General features: G+C 45.9%; 1 protein-coding gene across 1 annotated transcript in view; it reads right to left on the reverse strand.

The window, feature by feature from the left end:
• The window catches only part of LOC128349055 (cytochrome P450 2J4-like), a 69,950-nt gene that overhangs the window by 18,398 nt on the left and 28,973 nt on the right, over positions 1 to 22,579 (reverse strand). Inside the window, exons 5-6 of the mRNA XM_053304935.1 lie at positions 17,826 to 18,002; positions 13,253 to 13,394 (exon numbers count right to left, since the gene is read on the reverse strand). Of these exons, the coding sequence (XP_053160910.1) occupies positions 13,253 to 13,394; positions 17,826 to 18,002 (319 nt within the window). The remainder of the gene's footprint in view (positions 1 to 13,252; positions 13,395 to 17,825; positions 18,003 to 22,579) is intronic.

The raw sequence follows: 22,579 nt of genomic DNA on the forward strand, positions 1-22,579 counted from the left end.
GAGCTGAGGCTGCACAAGGGACAAGCCAGGTTGCTGCAAAAGCTGAGGTAACTACAGAGGACTCTGAGTTAGGGACCAGTATTATATAGGACATTCCTACTCCCAGAGAAGGCACACATGTATTGATTCCTGCACACTCCAGCAAGATACAGCAAAAGCAGGCTGCCCCTGATGAGCTCTCACTGTTTCAGCCCCTCCCCAAGTGCCATGTCCTGAAGAAGACCGGGCTCTCCTTTTGATGCCCTTGAAGAGCAACTCATTGCCAGAGGTCAGCTCAGGGCTGCCATTTGACAATGACCCCTGCTACGACAACATCATTGCACTGATTGCCCCAGACAGCCTGTCTTTGAAGAGGGACCTGCCAACCCACCACAACATTCAGCAACATCCTTCAGAGCATAGTGATGACAGCCCCACTCAGGGACTAGAACTAGGTGAAGCACCCACCTCCTTTCAGGTTTGCTGCTCTGGCACACCCCTGAAATATGATACCCAGTCTGAGCCTGACAGCATGCTGAGTGCATTAGGCAAGTGCTCTAAGACAGCGAGCACCCATGAATCCCCTGACAAACTCTCAGGACTGGAGCTAAGACAGGCTGTGCCTTTGAAGGAAGCATTGACTCCCCTGAATGCCACTCCAGTGCCACTCAGGCCACCAGAGCAGGTGCTAACATGAGGTGTTTCACCATCCTTATCTCGGCAAGAGCAGCAGGCCTGCTGATGAGCACCTAAATCCTACTCCCATCTCAACCTTATGACATCCCACTGACCAGCACAGGATCAAGGTTACGTCCTGGAATTTGTCTGGGTGGCACCATCACATGGATACTAGGGGTGTGCAATTCGGATTTTCGGGTGATTCGGCTCGGACCCGAGCCGAATCACCCCCGTTCTGTTTTGTGCCCGAATCTGGGTCACCCGAATCACCCTTGATTCGGTTCGGATTCGGATTTAGTCCAAATCCGAATCCGAATCGATTCGGGGGGGTAAAAAGGGGCCCAGGGGCAAAATTTTGGGGTGGGGTGGTAGTGTCCAATGGGTAGAGTCTACCACCCCAATTTCAGGGGGATTGGGCAAAGTCCTGATTTTTTGTGAATTTTTAAAATTTTAGTGACTTTGGGGCAGTTCGGGGGCATAGGATGGGATTTGGGCAAAAGGAGTGGGGTGGGGTGGTATTGCCTAATGGGTGCAGGCTAACACCCCAATTTCAGGGGGATTGGGCAAAGGGCTGATTTTTGGTAAATTTCTGACAATTTCATGTCTTTGGGGCAGATTGGGGCATATTGGGGCAGAAAGTGGGGGCTGGGGCAGAATTGTGGGGTGGGGTGGTATTGCCTAATGGGTGCAGGCTACCACCCCAATTTCAGGGGGTTTGGACAAAGGGCTGATTTTTTGAGAATTTTTGAAATTTTGGTGACTTTGGGGCAGTTTGGGGGCAGAAAGTGGATCTGCCCCAAAAGAGTGGGGTGGGGTGGTAGTGCCTAATGGGTGGAGGCTACCACACAAATTTCAGGGGGATTGGGCAGAGGGCTAATTTTTTGAGAATTTTTGAAGTTTGGGTGTCTTTGGGGCAGATTGGGGGCAGAAAGTGGATCTGCCCCAAAGGAGTGGGGTGGGCTGGTAGATAGTGCCTGATGGCTGGAGGCTACCACCCATCCCCAATTTAAGAGTGATTGGGCAGAGGGGTGAATTATGGTGAATTTATTTGTATGAGGTTTGTCTTCATAAGGTGAAGTGTGCTAAATTGATTACTTCCTCATATTATTCATAGTAAAGGAAAGTGTGAAAAAGTGAAAGTGGGGTCATGAGAGTTGTTTAATTGAAAAAAATCTCATTTGCTATGATAGAATGAGAATTCACACCTCAGAAAAAACTTCTGAGGTGTGAATTCTCATTCTATCATAGCAAATGAGATTTTTTTCAATTAAACAACTCTCATGACCCCACTTTCACTTTTTCACACTTTCCTTTACTATGAATAATATGAGGAAGTAATCAATTTAGCACACTTCACCTTATGAAGACAAACCTCATACAAATAAATTCACCAAAATTCACCCCCTGCCCAATCACTCTTAAATTGGGGATGGGTGGTAGCCTCCACCCATTAGACACTATCTAGCAGCCCACCCCACTCCTTTGGGGCAGATCCACTTTCTGCCCCCAATCTGCCCCCAAGACACCCAAACTTCAAAAATTCTCAAAAAATCAGCCCTCTGCCCAATCCCCCTGAAATTGGTGTGGTAGCCTCCACCCATTAGGCAATACCACCCCACCCCACTATTCTGCCCCAGGCCCCACTTTCTGCCCCAATATGCCCCAATCTGCCCCAAAGACATGAAATTTTCAGAAATTTACCAAAAATCAGCCCTTTGCCCAATCCCCCTGAAATTGGGGTGGTAGCCTGCACCCATTAGGCACTACCACCCCACCCCACTCCTTTTGCCCAGATCCCATGATATGCCCCCGAACTGCCCCAAAGTCACTAAAACTTTAAAAAATCGCCAAAAATCAACCATGAACCGAATCACCCGAATTTTTTGTGCCCAAAATTCGGGTGATTCAGCTCGTGCCCGAAAAAATTCGGGGGACATCGGGGGTGATTCAGTTCTGCCCCGAATCACCTGAAATTGTTCGTTTCGGGCACAGATCGTTCTGTGCCCGAAATTTTTTGCACATCCCTAATGGATACAGATTCTAATAGCTTTCTTTCTTAATTTGACATAATACTGGCTGAAGAAACCTGGACAGCGGACAACCTTGCACTCAGTAGATATCACTCATTCTCAGTGGGGACAGTTCCTGGGATGGGTCGTGTTCAAAGGAAGTTCAAAGGAAGACTGGCAATATTAGTCTCCACCTCCCTGCAGGTAACATTGACACCGATCAGATTGGCTCAACTACTACGCAATGGCAATGCTAATTCACTTTGGACCCAGATCACTATTAATAATCAATGCGTATCTACCACCACAGCAATGGGAACTCAAAATCTGCTTTGTATGGGCCGAGCTTGAGCATTACACAAATGACCTTCTTCTGGCCAACTCTGCAGTGCTGGTGGAGATGGGGGGTCTCTGTCTAGCTCAAACGACTGCCAGACTTAATCCACTAATTCTAAATGTCTCACTTGTGAGTGATTATCTAGGGGAATTCACATATCTATCCGGCTGCTAAACAAGCACAATTGATTATATTGCTGTTACCCAGAACTTGCTCCATTTTGTTGTGAATTTTAAGGTCCTTCCCTACCTAGATAGCGATCATATCCTGCTCTCCCTCCAGTAGGCACCCTTTGTTGAACAGCTGTGTCTGGAGACCCACTACACTCCCAAAATTATCTGAGGGCCAAGGCAGGTGTCGTTATAAATAGACACCTCAGCTTGATTTTTTTTTTTTTTTTTTACATGGAACTTCTTGCAGTGGAACCCTCCAAAGCTACCGGAGAGACCTTATGTCAATGGCTCCTTCTCTCGCCCCTCTGGAGACCAATGCTGACCTATGATTCACTGCAAGTGCTCCAAAAACTAGGGATGTGCACAAAACCGGTTTGTCTGGTTCCATTTGAATTCGAACCAGCTTCAAACCAGGATGGGCAAGTTCAGTTTGGGTGGTGGTCAAACCCCCGCTTTGGTTTGGTTCAAATTCAAACCCAACTCAAACTGGTTCTAAACGGTTCTACATAGAGTTTAATGGGGACACAAACTGGACCATTATACCTTATGTAGAGCACCTAGGGGCACAAAATTGGGGGGTGGGGTGGTAGGCACCCATGGGTAGGCACACTTATGCTATTATTGCTGAATTTTTGATTTCCCCCCCTTCATTTTTAAAAATTCCACTCATAGTGAATAATGGGGATTTGAAGAAACTGATTATTTAGACCCATTTCAAACTGGTTTTCCGGTGGGCTACGAAGTGGAGACTGCCTTGGTTGGCCTGATGGATTATCTCCAATTAGGACTTGATGGAGGAAGTGTGATTCTGTTGGACCTTTTGGATCTCTTGGCAGCTTTTGATACTATCGACCATAGTATCCTTCTGGAACATCTGAGGGGGTTGGGGGTGGGATGCACTGCTTTGCAGTGGTTCCGCTTCTCTCTCGGGAAGATTCCAGATAATGTCACTTGGAGACTGTTGCTCTTCAAAACTTGAGCTTTTATATGGGGTCCCTTAGGGCTCCATATGGTCTCCAATGCTTTTTAACATCTACATGAAGCCGCTGGGAGAGATCATCTGGGGATTTGGTGCTGGGTGTTATCAGGACGCTGATGACACCCAAATCTATTTTTCCATGTCAGCTTCATCAGGAGAAGGCATATCCTCCCTGAATGCCTGCCTGGAGGCGGTAATGGGCTGCATGAGGGATAACAAACGGAGACTGAATCTAGACAAGACAGAGGTACTTGTTGTGTGGGGCCGTTATACAGGAAATGATATCAATCTGCCTGTTCTAGATGGCGTCACACTTCCTCAGAAGGAACAGGTACACAGTCTGGGAGTGCTTTGGATTCACATCTCTTCCTGGTTTCTTAGGTTGAGGAAGTGGCCAGAAGTGCTTTTTGTCAGCTTTGGTTGATATGCCAGCTGCGTCCGTTTCTTGAGATTCATGATCTCAGTACGTTTGCTGGTAACCTCCAGACTTGATTACTGCAATGCGCCCTATGTGGGCCTGCCTTTGTACCTAGTCTGGAAACTATAATTAATACAGAACGCAGCAGCCAGGTTGGTCTCCAGGTCATCTCAAAGAGACCATATTACTCCAATATTACAGGAATTACACTGGCTGCCAATAGGTTTCCGGGCAAAATACAAAGTGCTGGTTATCCTATATAATAAAGTCCCTGTCGTGTCCGTCCGTGTCGCCAAGGCTGGTGTCTGCATCCGTGTCTCCCTCAGCTGTTCTGGGCATGCGCGGCGTGCATGCCCAGAACACGCCGAGGGATACATGACCGCAGGCACCAGGCAGCCATGTTGGCCGGTTGTTCGCCTGGACTCGGAAAGGCCAGAGGTGGCCATGGGGAGGGCAGAGGCAGCGGCAGCGGGCGCAGGGAGGCAGAGTAGGTGGCGGCGTGTCCAGGCCAGCTGCAGGGATCGGAGAGGCGGCGCCGGGTCTGGCCCGCCCGCCAAAAAGAACAGGAGGGGGACACGACCGCAGCCACCAGGTGGCCATGTTGGCCAGTTGGTCGCCCGGCCGCGGGGAGGCCCGAGGCGGCGCCCGCGGGACCGACCGAGCTGTGGGGAGGGCAGACGCGGCAGCGGTGGGACCGGCCCTGCCGCGGGGAAAGCCGAGGCAGTGGCGGCAGGTCCGGCCCGGCCGCAGGGAGGGGAGAAATGGCGGCGGCAGGTCCGGACCGACCGCAGGAAAGGGAAAGCCGATGGCGGTGGGATCGGACCGGCCGCGGGGAGGGGAATGGCGGCAGCGGTGGGACCGGCCTGGCCGCAGGAAAGGGAAAGGCGGTGGTGGCGGGTCCGGCCCAGCCACAGGAAAGAGAGACGGCAGCGACGGGACCGGACCCGACCCGGAAGGGAGAGAAACGGCGGCGGCAGGACCAGCCTACTAGCGCCCGTTATTTTAACGGGCTTAAAAATACTAGTAACCTATAAATCCCTAAAGAGCTTAGGCCCACGGTATTTAAGAGAGCATCTTCTTCTGCATGATCCCCATTGCCCACTGCGTTCGTCAGGGGAGGCCTGTTTGTGGCTACCCTCAAGTTGTTTGGTGGCCACTCAGGGACAGGCCTTCTCAGTTGTCACTCCGAGACTTTGGAATGCCCTTCCCGTTGACATAAGACTCTCCCCATCTCTAGTAGTTTTTAAAAGATCTTTGAAGACTCATCTTTTTAAACAGACCTTTTAACTTCTGTAATTTTTAATATAGCAGCAGCTGGAGTTTTAATTGATTTTATTGTTTTATTTATTTGTTTTGTAGTTTTATACAGTTTTAAAGCTGTGAACCTCACTGGGACTTTGGTTTGGGGCAGTATATGAATGTATTAAATAAATAATAATAATAATAAATATTTAAAAACCACTGGGAGGGAAAGGGGACAATAGAAAGTAAAGACTCACCCCTCTTCGTTGGGAGTCTTCTGCTCCATACACTGGTCAAAGGACAAAAAGGAAGGGAAGGAATCCCAGACCAGTGGCAGCAGAGGCTGGCACACAGCACAGGCATAGGCGGAATTGTGGGGGGGGGGGAGGCAGGGCATGTGCCCTAGGCGCCACTGAGGTGGGGGCGCCACACCAGTTCCTACCACCCCCACCCCATTGCTCACCTGCCCAGCCCCAGGGCCCCTCAGCCACTTGCCTCCATCTCCGGCCTAGGATCGGCAATGAGGCCTAGGTTTGGAGCAGCCTGCAAACTGCAGAGCTCTTCTCTCCCCGCCTCTCAGCTGATCGGCGGGGCTTCCAGAGAGGCCTCTGAGTAGGGCTTCCTGAAGCCTGAACTCGGCAGGCCCCAGCAAGCCAGGAAGGAGGCTGGCAGAGCTCCCTGCATCAGAGCAGACCATCCAGCACAGCTTTTGCAAGGTAGGCTGTGAATTCCTTTTTGTGGTTACCCCCATATATAGGGATCTGCTTGCCATAGGGCTTTGATATGGGTGGTGGGGCGAGACTGAGAAGTCTCCAAATATTTAATTTAAAACAGACTGAAAAATGTGCTGGCTTTAAAAACAAAAACTATCTAAGGCCTATAAGTGGCTTGTTTCATGTCAGAAAATTACAAAAACTTCTGGAACAAATATTTATTTATTCTTTCATTCTTTCATTCATTTATAAATGCACTTATGTTCAAGTTGTTTTGCAACCCAGAAGGTCTGAGTGAGAACTGTGAAGCATGTGTTGTCCTTTTATTTTATTTTATTTTTCTTGTGTGTGAACTGCTCCCCAATAACTTGCAGGGACTTCAGGGTCAATCTGGCCAACATGTGAATGCAGCACCTCCATTCCAGAGGAGATGTGTCTTAAAGGGCTTTAAAAGCCTCCTGTGAAAAACCTCCTGGAATCAAACTTCACTGAATTTGTTCAGAATTCTGAGAAAACAAACATAGGCTCACCCTGCATGGCTGAAAGTCTCCTTTGCTAATCTGCAGCGAGGGGGCCATTTTAATAATTAGCATTGCTAGTGTGTTAAAAGTAGCACAAATATATAGTACTCTTTGTATATCACTATATACTGTGAAGTGTGCATGTGTGTATTCAGTGAAATGTATTTCCAGGCAGCATACTTCTTTTGAAATATCCTACTTAAATCCTTGGGGGCCTGGGATGTGTGGAGGCCCTGGACTTTGAGGGGCTGGGGGCCCATTTTAACAGCTCATCTTGGCCCATTCCAACCTTGCTATGCCCCTGGCGGTCACTACACATGGGTTTCTGCACAACACTGTGGAATGGAAAATGCCTTTTCAGAAAGCTGCTTTGTAGTCACTTTGTTCTCATGGAATGGGAAAGTGTCCTTGCACTGGTCAAGAAATGGTTAATAGAGTCTGCAAGTTGCCTGGCCAAATTGCGAGCTGTAAAGCCATAAATTTGCTGACAAGCTAGAGGGGGAAGAGCCCCCCCTCCTTGTATCTCTTGAAAAAGCAAAGGCCTGTAAAAATAACACTTCAAGGCCATCTGAGGAAGACAGTTTCGCTTCTCAATAGGCAGTAGAAATGTTTCTTTGTACTAGGGAATGCTTGTCTAACTAGCAATGATTATAATATTTGTAATGTGACAGACAATGATGTTAACCAATGAACTGATTGGTTCTTTGGGGCTGAATGTTGATGCCCAGCTATGTAGTTATGCCAAAGTATAAAAACTTGTGACCCAGGCAGCTGCGCACGTCTCTCTGACTAGCTGTTAAGCTCAGAGAGGAGCCACCAGCGCTGGGTTAAAATAAATGGTGATTATTGCTTCCTTCAATCATCCTTGTTTGTTTTGGTTTGTGGTAACTGGGGTCTCCCAGGTAACAACACCTGCACAGAAGAAACTTCCATGTAGAAAATGTGTCTCTTGTAAATTGACCCTGAATTTTCCATCCATGACTGGGATATCTGAGAGTTAGAGTCAATAATAAAAGAAGAGCACACTGCTTGTGACAGGAAGGGGCAAATTACAATGATTTCTTAGTCTGGCAGGGGCTGGTTTTGGCCCTGGCAGAACTTGGCTGTCTGCTCCTGTTGCAAATTCCTCTGTCTAGTGTTGCAAACTAATGTATCCTCCTCCCTCTTGGTGTCAAAGTAAGCACTGGTGTGTTGAATGCACATATACCCCATCATGAGCCAACAGTCATAATAAGACAAAGGCTGGCAGGAATCATTCACTGGTTTATAGACCCCCAACACCACCACCTTCTTCTCCCCCTATTTTGCTAGTGGCTATTTGGGCAGGTGATCCTCTAGGACAAAGTCATGTTTTTTAAAAAGAATGAGATGAGACAGAGAAAATGACACTTGGAATCCTCACATAACTCCTGACTGTTGTTCTAAGTCTTTTACAGAGATGGCTCATGTTTTCAGGTTTTGATCAACAACCATGGTACAGTGTTCCTTTTAACAAGGATTTCCAGATATTGTTGACTACAAGTCCCATCATTCCTGTTTGGACGGGGCGCAATTTCAGTGCTTGCCCTAGGCACTATTTTTCCTAGTTATGCCTCTGAGCACAGGGCAGAACAGGCTGGCACAGGAGGGCAGAATGAGAAGATTTTCAGCAACTCACCTGCCCAAACAACTTAAAATAAACACTTAGAAAATAAATTAAAAGGCTGGTGGTAAGATTGTGGGAATGGGGAAGGGGCAGGTGGTTTAACGGGACTTTGAGAGAGAAAGAAACAGAAACGCAATACAGGACTTGGGGGGGGGGGGTGGGACTGTAGAAATAATAAATGGATAGGCCAGAGGCCTCATGCCCAAAGGCCTGGGTGGGCACCCCTGGCCTAGAGGAGGGGGGGGGGGCGGAAGAGAGAGAGACACTCACTGGGATAGAAAAATTAAATGCAGGGGTGGGGAACACAGAACAGAAAGTTTAAAGGAACTGGGACACACACAGAGAGAAACAGAAAAGCAATACAGGACAGTTGAGGGGGGATAGGAATAAAGAAATAATCAATGGATGGGCCAGAGGCCTCAGGCCCAAAGGCCTGGGTGGGGCCCCCTGGCCCAGAGGAGAGGGGAGAAAGAGAGAGAGAGAGAGACACTCAGGGGGATAGAAAAATTAAGACCTCCCAAAAATTCCCCCTCTAACCTGCTTGGGTCCCCATCCAAACCCTGATTCGACAAGGACTGTGTAGAAGCCAAGAAAGGCCTTACATTTACCCATCACATTGACCGATCTAGTACAGGAAGAGACACCATGGAGGTCCTTCCATACCTCTTACATCTCAAGAGACAATGCAAACACCTAGTGCCACTCAAGAAGAGAGAAGCTATGGGGGCCACTTGGTCACGTCTCATCCAGGCAGCCAAAGCAAAGGACTCGTTCACTTTCTGGAGCATCATGGCCAACTCTTCTTACAATGGCTTGGCCCAGATAGACTCTCACATCTCTCCAGTGCTCAGGGAATTGAAATTTCAGAATCTACATGAAGACACCATTGTGGATAGGCTCCCCCCCCCCGCCTCACTACTAGATATAAAAGACCTGCCCGGCTGGCCGCCGGTTACTGCAGCGGAGGTTGAGTTTCTTGTCTCCCCGGAAGGCCCCCAGGGAAGACCTCATCCCTATGGATCTTATAAAAAGTTATCCGAAGTGGTTGGCCCCAGTTCACGCTTTGCTATTAACCTGCATTGACTTTCATGGCCACATTCCCAAGAACTGGGGTTTGGCGATCATCGTCCCCATATTTAAAAAGGAAAGAAGAGATGACCTGCCAGCTATAGGCCCATCAATCTGCTCAACACCATCAAGAAGATATATGCCAGACACCTACATGGGAAACTCAAGGACTGGTTAGAACAAGAAAATCTGCTGGTAGATCAAGGTTGACTCAGCCTTCCATCCTTCCGAGGTCGGTAAAATGAGTACCCAGAATGTTGGGGGCAATATGCTAAAATCATTGTAAACCGCTTAGAGAGCTCCGGCAATAGAGCGGTATATAAATGTAAGTGCTATTGCTATTGCTATTGCTAGATGAGCAAGCAGGTTATAGGGATGGCAGATCCACAATTGATCAATGCCTGGTGATCCAACATCTCATCAAAACGTATTCCTCCAACAATTCTGCATCCCTTTATGCTGCCTTCATAGATCTCAAGGCCTCTATTGACTCCATATCCCGAGTTAAGCTATGGGGGAAGATGGAATCTTCCTTTACTGATCGATGTCTGCTCTACCTAATTCGTACCCTTCACACAGACACAACACTCAGGGTAAGGTGTAGTCCCCAAGGTCACCTTACGAACCATATCTCGACCCAAAAGGGAGTCAAACAGGGATGTATTCTGTCCCCGCTTCTTTTCAGCTTTTACAACAGTGCCATAGTAAGCCATTTTAGCAATCCAAACTTCCATCCCCACAAGCTGGCCAAAAGAAGCATTTCCACCCTACTATACGCTGATGATGCGGCAATTATCTTGAGGTCCCCTACAGGCCTCAGAAGAGCATTTATTTATTATTAATTATTTATTCGATTTCTATACCGCTCTTGTGGGAAGGGGAAGTTTACACAGAAAAATAATAAATAAATAAGATGGATCCCTGTCCCCAAAGGGCTCACAATCGAAAAAGAAACATAAGATAGACACTAGCAACAGCCACTGGAGGTACTGTGCTGGGGGTGAATAGGGAATAGATGTTAGTAATGTTATAGCAATCATTTTATAGTAATTATAGTTTATTGTAATGTTAATGTAGTATTTTTAATGTAATATGGTTTTATTGCTTCATAATCTCTCCAATCCTAATGTATGTACTCATAATTACTGGATCATGCTATTTTATGCTGGTCTTGGACAGTAATAAAGATGATTGATTGATTGATTGATTGATTGATATAAGTAGGTTGGATGGATTTTCTTAAACATTTTATTTCTGCCCTTATGCTCTTATGAGAACTGTTGGGTTTGTTTGTCTTTTTTTAATGTTATGCTGTACAAAGAAACCAAAGCTACTGTTTTAAATTGACTAAATTTGTTCCAAAGTTAAATTTATTGTTCTTTTAAAGATTAGAAGCATCTGCTTGATTGTCTCCACCCCACACCTAAAGCCTTTCGACTCTACTGGGTTTTGGTTTTACTACAAAGGTTGAAGTGTTGTTACACTAGACACAGCCTGAGAAAAGAAAAGTCTACTTGGTGGCAGTGGTTCAGCATAGAAATCATGGGTCTGGTTTAGTCTGGTCTGTGACAAGTGTTAGCAACATGGTGGGAGAAGCAGATTCCACCACAGATGTATTATTAGATCTGGAGTTGTATGTGATGTTTTTATACCCCCTCATCTGAGATGTATATTATATCTTAAAGACATTCAGATCCACAACTAAGCCCAGAAAAATTGTGGGTCCATTCTCATTTCTGCCTATGAGGTGAAACCCAAACATCTCCCCCTGAATTTAGGATTTTCTAGTCTTTCAGTAAAGCCAAATACTTCAAAGTAGATCTTGGGCTGAATGTAGGGATGGGCAAATTGATTTGTGGCCGAATCAATTTGACTTGAATCTGGGCAATTCAAATGATTCAACTTCAGATTGAATCACCCTTGAGGATGCTTACCTGATTCGAGGTTGAATCGAATCACCCTCAATCCACACTCAAATCAATTTGAGCCTCCATTTTGTCCCCCAGTAAATAAACCACAGGCAATCACGGAAAAAGCAACAACGTATAAACAGCAATCCATGAAATAAACTTAAAGAAGGTGAAAATGTATTAAATATACATACGAAAATGTATAAACATACACCATGATGCAACAACACATGTGCAAATGCATGAATGTGCAAAAAGTTAAAGAAAGAATCTTCACAGCTGGAGAGCAAAACACTATGAAGAGAAATAGGCCAAACATGTCATAATTCTCCACAAAACTCTTCAACAAGTGGAAATGTGCAAAGTGTTCAAGATGGACTCCTCACAGCTGGAATGAAAAGTATGCAAAATGCTACAGAGATGCCAGACATATGTGAAACTGTGAAGATTCTTTGTATCATGGTGTATGTTTTTACATTTTCATATGTATGTTTAATACATACATGAGGCAAGGCTACAACACCTAAGGCTTTTTAGTTTAGAAAAAAGACGGCTGCAGGGAGACATGATAGAGGTCTATAAAATCATGCATGGTGTAGATAAAGCGGATAGAGAGAAATTCTTTTCCCTCTCACATAACACTAGAACCGGGGTCATCCCATAAAATGGATTGCCAGGAAATCTAGGACCAACAAACAGAAGTAATTTTTCACACAACACATAATCGGCTTGTGGAATTCTCTGCCACAAGATGTGATGACAGCCAACAACCTGGATGGCTTTAAGAAGGGTTTGGATGACTTCATGGAGGAGAGGTCTATCATTGGCTAATAGTTAGAGGGCTAGAGGCCATCTCCAGCCTCAAAGGCAGGATGCCTCTGAGTAGCAGTTGCAGGGGAGTAACAACAGGAGAGAGGGCACGCCCTCAGCTCCTGCCTGTGGCTTCCAGCGGCATCTGGTGGGCCACTGTGTGAAACAGGATGCTGGACAGATGGGCCTTGGGCCTGATCCAGCAGGGCTGTTCTTATGTTCTTATGTTCATACTTTTGTGTCCTCTGAGCTTCGGCCACCACTGCCTGGGGTGAATTTTTATCTGTGGATTCTTGGTTGTGAAATGACTTCTTCAAAGGGAATCCCTATGTAGAACTCATTTCACAACTGAGAATTCACTACACATAAAAATCTCTAAAAATTCATCCCTTTGCCTGATTCCTTTGGGTGTTCGGTGGTAGTTGGAACCCATGGGGACAACCTGCTTTAGGGTTTAGCCTTTTAAAATCTGGCTGAATCAATCTGAATTGAAATCTAATCAAATCAAATTAGAATCAAATTGACCCAGATTCTAGGGCAGCTGATTCGAGTTCAAATTGAATCAGGATGATTCAATTCAAACTTGAATCAATTCACAAAAACTGATTTGTGCACATTTCTAGCTGAATGTGATGTTTTTGGACTTCCTTATCTGAGATATGTATGAAATCTTGGAGGAATTCAGATCCACCAGTAAACATAGCAAAGTTACATTCTTCTCTGTGGGGATTAAGAAGAATCTTTACCGACATTGCACAGGTCTCTCTCACCTTGAATTTCTGGATGATTTACCATGATGAGCAATGCCCATTTTAGAGTAGTGGAAGTGGTATCTATCCCTGCACCCATTAATTCCAGAACACACTGAGCCAAGTTGTCCTCATTGTAGGCAGAGTTGGGACCATCTTTATCCTGTTTTTGACAAGAGGAATGGTGAAATAACATTTACAAAAAATTACAGACATTTTGCAGTTATTACTAACATACAACCAAATGCCCCCAGAAACTGTGTTGGGAAAGAAGTGAGATGGGTTTTGAGGGGCAGGTTCAACAGCATAAATCCATTTGATGCTGGTGTAAGAATGAGTGAGGCAAATCTGAAAGTAAAGAGAGAGAAGTGCTAGGATATTCTCTTCTGAAGGGTGAGTAGGACTGAGAAGCAGAAACAGGGCATTTATTAATTAATTTATTTATTTACTGTGCTTCCATGCCATATTTTTTTTTACTCTCTGTAAGCATGCTGTCTATACCCAAAGCCACAACTGACTGGACAGAAGGCACAGGTTCCACCTGCCAGACCAGGCGCTATTTCATTCTCCTGAAAGAAAGGGGAATTAAAAAAAAAAAAAGAATTGACCTGCAACAAAAGATGGCAGTATATCCCTGGTATGCAAGTGTTCCCTAAGCTTGTAGCTAATCCTGGAGAAAAACCAATATTACCAACAAGTACAGGAGTACCTGCTTTAACTTGGATCTTATTTCATATTCATCCCCCAGGGTGTTATTGGGGGGCAGTGGGGGCTGGTGCCCATTCCCATCTACTTCCCTCCCCCTTAGAAAAACAAACCTGTTAAATGGCCAGTCAGAAAACAATTATTTTACAGAACTTTCCCCCTCAGAAGCAGAAGGCCTTGTGACTGTCTTGTGAGAAATTTATCCACTTGAAGAGCTATCTCTCTCTTTTGTTCAAAACTTCCTCCCATTACTTCCATCAGGTCCATTACCTCTGCCATTCTGTTTATTTAACTGCTTGAGTTCATGGACATTCCATCCCATTGAATAACATAGTGGTGTGCTGGGAGAGGTTTTAGATTTAGTTCTTTTCCCTTCAGTTTTTAAACACCAACATATCTGCTTCACCCCAAGCCTGCCTATATCTCTCACTCTGGTTCTCCATTCCTAAGAGTCCCAAATTTCAGCCCATTAGGAAATAATCTAATCTATCTATCTATCTATCTATCTATCTATCTATCTATCTATCTATCTATCTATCTATTTCTCATAGGCATTCCCATCGCTAATCCCATGTGTGGCAGCTCTTGCGAGAGTTCGTGAGCAAGCTGCTAGGAGAGGGAAAGGAAAGCAGTGGCAGAGAAGATAAGGTGCAGGCCAATGGGCAAGCCAAGGAAAGCTGTGGCTGGGGGCAGGAGAGAAAAGTGGCAGCCAGGGCAGGGAAAAGGATAGTGGAGGACAACCGGTGGAGAGAGGAAAGCAGTGGCTGGGCCAGGGGAAAGGAAAGCAGTGGCTGGGGTGGGGGAAAGTAAAATGGTGGCCAATGGGCAGGGAAAGGGAAGCGGTGGCCAGGAAATGGCAAGAGGCAAGCAAGTGGAAAGCAGAGGCCAGGGGGGTGAGAGGAAAGCGGCCGGGGGGGGGGAGCAGAGAACAGAACTAGAGACGCAGATGCTCTGCGCCCAGCCTAGCTAGTATATAGGTAATACTCTTAAATGGAGAGTATTCAATAGTCTTAATAAAGTTCATAAAATATAAATGATGGCCCTGTTGCTGTTTAATTAAAGCAGGACATGTAGTGATACTTCAGATAGACATAGAGCCTATTCTCACGACCAGGAGGAACCGGGCTAAGGGAGCCTAGCTCGGTTCCTCCTCTTGGTGTGCTGTCATGGGAGCTCTGCGGCTCCCGGCATCAAACCTCACAAAATACCCCTCCCCTTAAATAAGGTTAGCGGAGCAAGTGCTCCACTAACCCCATTTAGTTGATCATGTGCTACTGCAGCGCGGCTCCGTGCCATGGCAACACACAAGGAGACCCCCGACCAGGAGGCTACAACAAGCCTGCCAGCCTTGGGAGGCTCCCTGGAATGCCCCACACACTCATGCGGGGCATCCTGGGACTTCCAGGGGCCAGGTGGCCCCTGATCCCTGCCTCCCCTACAGGCTCTGTGACGGAGTCGGTAATCCTGTGGGCAGCCGATCTGGTTGCCCAGGGAGGGCTCCCTGCTCGGCTAAGCATGCTCTCTCTGCAAAGCACCTCAAGGCGCTTCACTGAGGCTGTTCCCATGAGCAGCCTAGCCTAGGCTAGGGCAGGCCAGCCTGGGTTAGGCTGCTCCTTTGCAGCACCAGGATTGAGCTTGATCCCGGCACTGCCTGCCCACCCAACCCAACTTTTAACCCCAGCCATTAAACACCAGTAGGCAATTGTCTGGGTGATGACTGTTTGGGTTAAGAAGCTTCCCCCTGGCCCGCCGCCATTTCCACCAGTGAGTGGGAGTTTGGGAAGGAGCAGCTGCACCAAGTGTGGCAGCTGCTCTAAGGATGCCGGAGTGGGGAAGTCCTCTCACTCCCTCCTCTTGCAGTCACTGCTTATGAGAGCACGCGGCACAGCAGATGAGAGGGCCGTGAGGTTGTGTGAAAAACTTCTCTTTATTATTTACTAGGCCTGGAGGGATTTGGAGAGATTCAACTGGCCTGCCTAGTTCAGATTGGACTTCTCTGACAAAATTTTGGAGTTTTACAGAACTCCAAATGGTGGCAAAGAGGTGAGTTCGTTTTTTAAGTAACTGCTGTTGGAGGGAGGGGATCCCATCTTCTGCCCTCTATCTGCCCACCTTCCTGCCCACCCATGTATATCTCATCTCTTTTTTTAAAAAAAGCCAATTTTAGACTCATTAGCATCTGCCAGCAAATTTCCGGGTTTCTCATGCAAGTCTCTGGTGTAAGATAACAAATCTCTGATGTTACCTCACTTCCCCTGCAACTCTCTGGTGTTGTGTTAGTTTTATTCTGGGTTCACATTGAGTATCTGAGGTTACTTTAAATACTTTAATAATGTTTTCTTGGACCCTGACCCCGATCCTGACTCTGATAACAACTAGGGATGTGCACAAAACCTGTGTGCCTGGTTCAGTTTGAAGTCAAACCGGGTTTGAACTGGGGTGTAGAGGTTTGGTCTTGGTTTTGCTTGAACCCAACTTTGGTTCAGTTCAAATTCCAACCTGGTTTGAACCAGTTTGAACCAGTATGAGCCTCCAAAATAGGGATGGGTAGTAGGCACCCATGGCTGCCAACTACCACCCTAACCCCTAAACAACCGGACACTCCTACAATGTTAATGAATTTTGGAATTTTTTTATTATTGCCCATTATTCCCTATATGAAGTACCTAGGGGCAAAAAACTGGGGTGGGTGGTGGGCACCCAGAGGTGCCCACCACCCACCAAACCCTAAGGCAATCGGTAACTTCTCTGATTATTGGTGAATGTTTGGACTTTTTTTTTTCCAATTTTTGGATTCCTCCATAGGGAACAACGGGGATATGAGGATGCCCCATTCACCACCTTTGGGGAGTGCCAGAGCACCCTAAAATGGGTCTGGGAGCATGGCAGGCTGGCCTCCACCCCCTCAAGACACCCCCAGGTTGATAGGATTTATTGTTGATTAATCAGAAATTTTAAAAGAATTAATTTGGGCTCCATAGACGTGTATTGGCACCATAGGAAACCATTGCCTGAGCCTTTCCATTCGGAAAGAACACTGTGTTTCCTTTCACCTTAATAGCTTAATTGCTTTGATCTGAACTTGGAGTTCAGAGCAATAAGCAATAAAGGCCAGTAGTTGAAAAGGCACTCTGTTATTGCCTATGGAGTCAATGCATGTCTATGGAGCCAAAAATCAATTCTTTAAAGATTCATAAATAAATAACAATAATTCCTATCAACTTGGGGGTGCCTGGGGGAAGTTGAGGCCAGCCATGCTGTGCCCCCAGACCCACTGTGGGGTGCCCTGGCACCTCACAGGGGGGTTGAGGCTGCCTCAAATCCCCATTATTCCCTATGGGAAATTGAAAGATATTTTAAAAATTCACCAATAATCAAAGAAGTGACCAATTGCCATGGGGCTTGGTGGGTGGTTGGCACCCCTGGGTGCCTACCACCCACCCCAATTGTTTGCCCATAGGTACTCCACATACAGAATAATTGGCAATCATTTAAAAAAATTAATATTCATTAACCGTAGGAGTGTCCAATTGCTTTGGGGTTTGGGTGGTAGTTGGCATCCATGGGTGCCTACCACCCAACCCAATTTTGAGGGCTTGAACCAGTTTGTACTGGTTCAAACCGGTTCAAATCAAACCAGGTTCAGTTCAGTTTGAATTTGAACCTGCAGGTCGAACCAAATGCCTGGTTCAGTTCAAATTCGAACCGTCAAACCAAACCAGTTCATATTCAAACATGTTCAAATTCGAACCTGTTTGCACATCCCTAATACAAACTTTGAGAAGACCCCAAACTAACATTTTCATGGTCTGATGAGATCAGATCAGACCTGATTCTGAATGTTGTGCTTGTGTACAGGCCTATTATTTACATACAAACCAACACTCACTTTTTTCATCTGAAGCAGGTAGAAATCAATGAAATCCTGTGGCTCATACTGTGTCTGATGCATCTTATGGTTTTGTATCTCCTTCTTTGCAAATAAAACTGCCTCATCCATTGTGGAAAATGCCTTCTGGTGAAGACCTGGAAGATGTTTCATGATCCAAGGGAACATTTCATAGAGCTGCAGGAAAAATCAAATCAAAGACTTGACATTATCAGTTGAGAGCTCATTATTGTGGTGTATGAGATAGAGATGTGCAAACAGGTTCAAATTCAAACTGGTTCGTATTCAAACCGGTTCAGTTGGAAGGTTCAGACTTGAACCAAACAGGGCATTATATTGGCAATGCCAGTTTGAATTGGAACCAAACAGAGCCTGGTTTGAACCGGTTTGAACCGGTTCAAAGGTTCAAGCCTCCAAAACTGGGTTGGGATGGTAGACACCCATGGGTGCCAACCACCACCCAAACTCCAAAGCTATCGGACACGCCTGAGATAGTAAATGATTTTTTTTGAAGATTTTTCAATTTTTTGCATTTCCCCCTTAGGGAATAATGGGGATTTGAGGATTCCCCAATAGCCCCCCTGTGAGGTGCCTGTGCACCAAAGTGGGTTTGGATGCAAGGCAGGTTTGGCCACAACTCCCCCTGGGAGCCCCAAGTCAGTGGGGTTTATGGTTTGTTTTTTCAATTTTTAAAAAGATTTTAGCCTGTTTCAGTGCAATGAATAGGAAACCCTCCCCAATTCAGAAAGTGAAGTGTGCGATCTGACCTGTTTAATTGCTGTGAACTCTCTGCCTCCCAAACCCAATTTGGGAGGCAGTGAAGGCATCCTCAAATCCCCATTATCCCCTACGGGTAAAATACAATAAATGGAAAATTCATTTTTAAAAAATCAATAAAATTCACAGGAGTGTCAGGTTGCTTTGAGGTTTGGTGGGTGGTAGACACCCCTGGATGCCTACTGCCCACCCTGTTTTTGTGCCCCTGGTTACTCTTCATAGAGATTAATGGGCCAGTTAAAGTCCCCATTATATCCTATGTAGAGCATTTTAGAACCAGTTTGAGTTGGGTTCAAATTTGAACCAAACCAAGGTGGGGCGCGGGGGGGGGGGGGCCTCAAGCAAAAACAAAACTGAACCTACCTACCATGGTTCAAAGCTGGTTCAAATTCAAGCCAAATAGGCCAAACAAGTTTTGTGCACATCCCTAATGTGAGGCAATTCCTTACCTATATCAATAGTACTGTGGCTTATCTTGGGGGTTAGCATATGAATTTTTCTCTCAGTGAATGAAAGGTGAGACTCAGCATCTTCTTTTGAATCCTGAGTCCCTTGAATCCTGTGAATTTATCCTACTGGAAGATGTGATTGAAGACTAATTGGAGTGGAGAGCCCATATCACCTCCCTAGATACTAGTACTATTATGTTTGTGGGAACATGGGCAGTCCTCTCAACATGTACACAAAGCACAAAAGCAAGAAATACAGAAATAATTCCTGAAGGATTTTTCACTGTCTGTGGGAAGAGATATCCCAGATTACCTTTTTGGATGTCCAGTAGACTTCAAGGAAAATTGAGCCACTTAGTCCAATTTTTGTACATTAGATTATGGGGAGAAGAAAGAAATTAGAAAGAAGTAACTCATAAAATACCTAATATGAAGGCATGCATGGGTGCAACAAGCACATTCAACCAATCCCAACAGAGGAGGCCCAATAATTGTCAGGTTCTGCCTGGATTGAGGCTGAGAGAACAATAATCTCTACAATTTTCCCTTATGTAGCAGACTGTCAAACTGCTAGAGCCTTGCCAGAGCACAGAGGTCTCATGGATGTGTGGTAGGGCTGTGCACAAAACTGTTGGGCATTCTATCCTTAGAACACCGAACAGGTTTGGAAGCCCTACGTTAGAACAAGTTTGAATGTGGGGGTGGCTTTAAGAATGGAGAGGGTGCACTTACCCCCTCCCCTGCGGCACTTAACCCTCCAGTACTCTGTGTATAGTTAGTTCAGTGGGGTGGCAGCGTACCTCCTTGCTTCCCCATTGTTTTCCTGACCAGAAGTGACCAGAAGTGCTGTAGATGTATATGCGTGTCACGTGCATGTGCGCACAACAGCTCAAGTCAGGAAAATAACGGGGTAGCAAGGAGGTATGCTGCCACCCCGCCTAACTATTTATACACAGAGTGCCAGAGGGGGAAGTGCGGCGGAGGGGGTGAGAGCACCCTCCCCATCCTTAAAGCCACCCCTGCCCTACCATAGGCTCGAAGGGAGCCAGTTCCTTGCACAACTAGTATGTGGCTGGCTGCTGTGTGGAATTTTAACATCCATCCATCCATCCATTCATTCATTTATTCATTTGACATATTTCTATATGTTATGTCTCTGAGCGGTTTACAACAAATTCCACCAGGAATGTAAGACACTCAAAGTAATCCAGTCTTGAGGTGCCCAAGGGACGGGTAATACTGGCCAGTCTGCTGATTCCAGGGAAGAATGCACCTGGTGGAGACCCTTGTGCTGTGCATAGCCACTCCTGCCCAGGGCTGCTACCTGACTATCCAGGTGCAAAGGTGGGTCAATGAATATCTCCAAGCAGCAAACCTGATCCTTCAGGAAGATCACTATCCTAATTAGAGCAAGTAATTCACTTAAACATAGGTTGGCTGCAGAACTGGATAGCTCTGTAGTGTCCGATTTTAATTTCTGCTTGAGTTCATCACTGCCCCACCCCCCAACAAACTGTAGTTCAGGACATCTATATCTTCCTTGGCATCATTTGAAAAATAAAGTTAGAGCTGGCTATCATCCAAATATTGGTGACAACCCAGCTTCAAGTGCCAGCCCCAAATAGTTCAAGAAGTAGCTGTAAAATGAAGGTTAGGGAATACAACCCTCATGTTGTATTCACTCATACAGGTGAATAAGTGTGGAATCAAACACTCCTCCTACAATACCAACTCCTCCAGATTGGAACAGAACCACCATAATATCATGCCATCTGGTCCATCCCCAGTGATGCAGTCTAGAAAGGTGCTATAGTCAGTTGTATTCAAAGCTACAAGGAGGTCCAGCAGAACCAACAAGTATGGACTCACACTGCCTGTTTCCAGCACTGGTCGTCATCCAAGGTGACCAGAGCTGTGGAGGTCCCGAAGCCAAGATGGAAGTCAGATCAAGAAAATCACTTTTATCCAGAAATCCCTGGAATTGGGTCAACACTACCCCCTCAAACACCCTGGCAAAAAGGGGCAAGTTAGGTACTGACCTATGCTTGGTAAAGACAGTGGGTCAAGTGAGTCTTTCTTAAATGATAGTCTTACCACAGCTAGGGGGTAAGACCCACAGCCCTTTTAAAAGGGGCACCATTGCCCCTTCTTACCAAGGAGGCAACCCAATCTGTCAGGCGGCCTCTTACTGATTAAAGTAACCACAATGGGCAAAGGTTGCGCTTGGGCAGGTGCAAAATCCCAGAGGTTCTGCCCACATCCTCAAGCACAACAAGCAGGAATGGATGTATAATAAATGCAGATACATCAGTCATAATTACTTGAGGTACAATTAAATCAAGGTACATCTGTCATTGATTGATTGATTAAGTGCCGTCAAGATGGTGTCGACTCTTAGCAACCACATAGATCGATTCTTTGCAGGATGATCTGTCTTCAAATTGGCCTTCAAGGTCTCTCAGTGTTGCATTCATTCTTGTCATAATCGAGTCCATCCACATTGCTGCTGGTCATCCTCTTCTCTTTCCTTCAACTTTCCCCAGCATTATGGACTTCTCAAGGGAGCTGGGTCTTCACATAATATGTCCAAAATATGATAGTTTAAGCCTCATCGTTTGTGCCTTGGATTTTTGCATAATATTGCCATGCCCTTACTCGAGTGCATTGGAGAAGAGTTGGGAGCAGGGGACTTACTAGAAAGTGGGGAGGTGCCTAAGGAACAACAGGCCGGTGATTTGAATGGGGAAGTAGTTGAGAAACACGAGGGCGTCGCAGGAGGGACCAGCAGGGACTGGTGATCGTGGGAGAGAAGGATCAGGATCTGAGCCAGAGATGGAATGGCCACTATCTCCTTGAGGTGGGGAAAATGTCAACAGCAGGTGAGGGAATTATGGAGAAGTAGTCGACTGTCAAGAAGGCAACAAGAGCTGGACTGAAGCTATGGCAGGTGATGGGGGTGGAGTGTTGATTAAGTGCACGTGGCTGCGGACTATTTATTTGGCAGCCTGTGCCTTGAACAAACTGCTGGAAACAACACGTCTAATCTGCTTGGAGCTTTTGTTGAAGAGTTTGTAACCCTGGAGTGGGCGTCCGAAGTTTTACTGGAAAGTCTGGGTTATCAGATATGTACTGGATCTATGGTGCTTTCATTCCTTGTTTCTGTATTCAGGGTGAGACTGTTAAAAATTATCATTTATCAGTCAAGCTGAAACTTGAGCTTCAATTCCAGCTGGCTATTGTGTAATAAATCTCTCGTCAGCTTCTTCAGTAGAGTGAGCTCATGACAAATATGTCCGAACTATGATAGTTTGAGCCTGGTCATTTGTGCCTCGAGTGAAAATTCTGGATTGATTTGTTCTAGGATCCATTTGTTTGCTTGGTTTAAATTCCTTGGTTTAAATTCAAGGAATGGAAAATAAGATAGTTTGGGATGCAGGCAAAGCGGTTATGAGAGGTTTTTTAATACAACAAAATGCATACTTTAAAAAGCAAAGGGGATTGAAAAAAGAGGGATTATTGATGGAGATT

The sequence above is a fragment of the Hemicordylus capensis genome, chromosome 3 (genome assembly GCF_027244095.1).
Source record: "Hemicordylus capensis ecotype Gifberg chromosome 3, rHemCap1.1.pri, whole genome shotgun sequence".
Classification (NCBI taxonomy): domain Eukaryota; kingdom Metazoa; phylum Chordata; class Lepidosauria; order Squamata; family Cordylidae; genus Hemicordylus; species Hemicordylus capensis.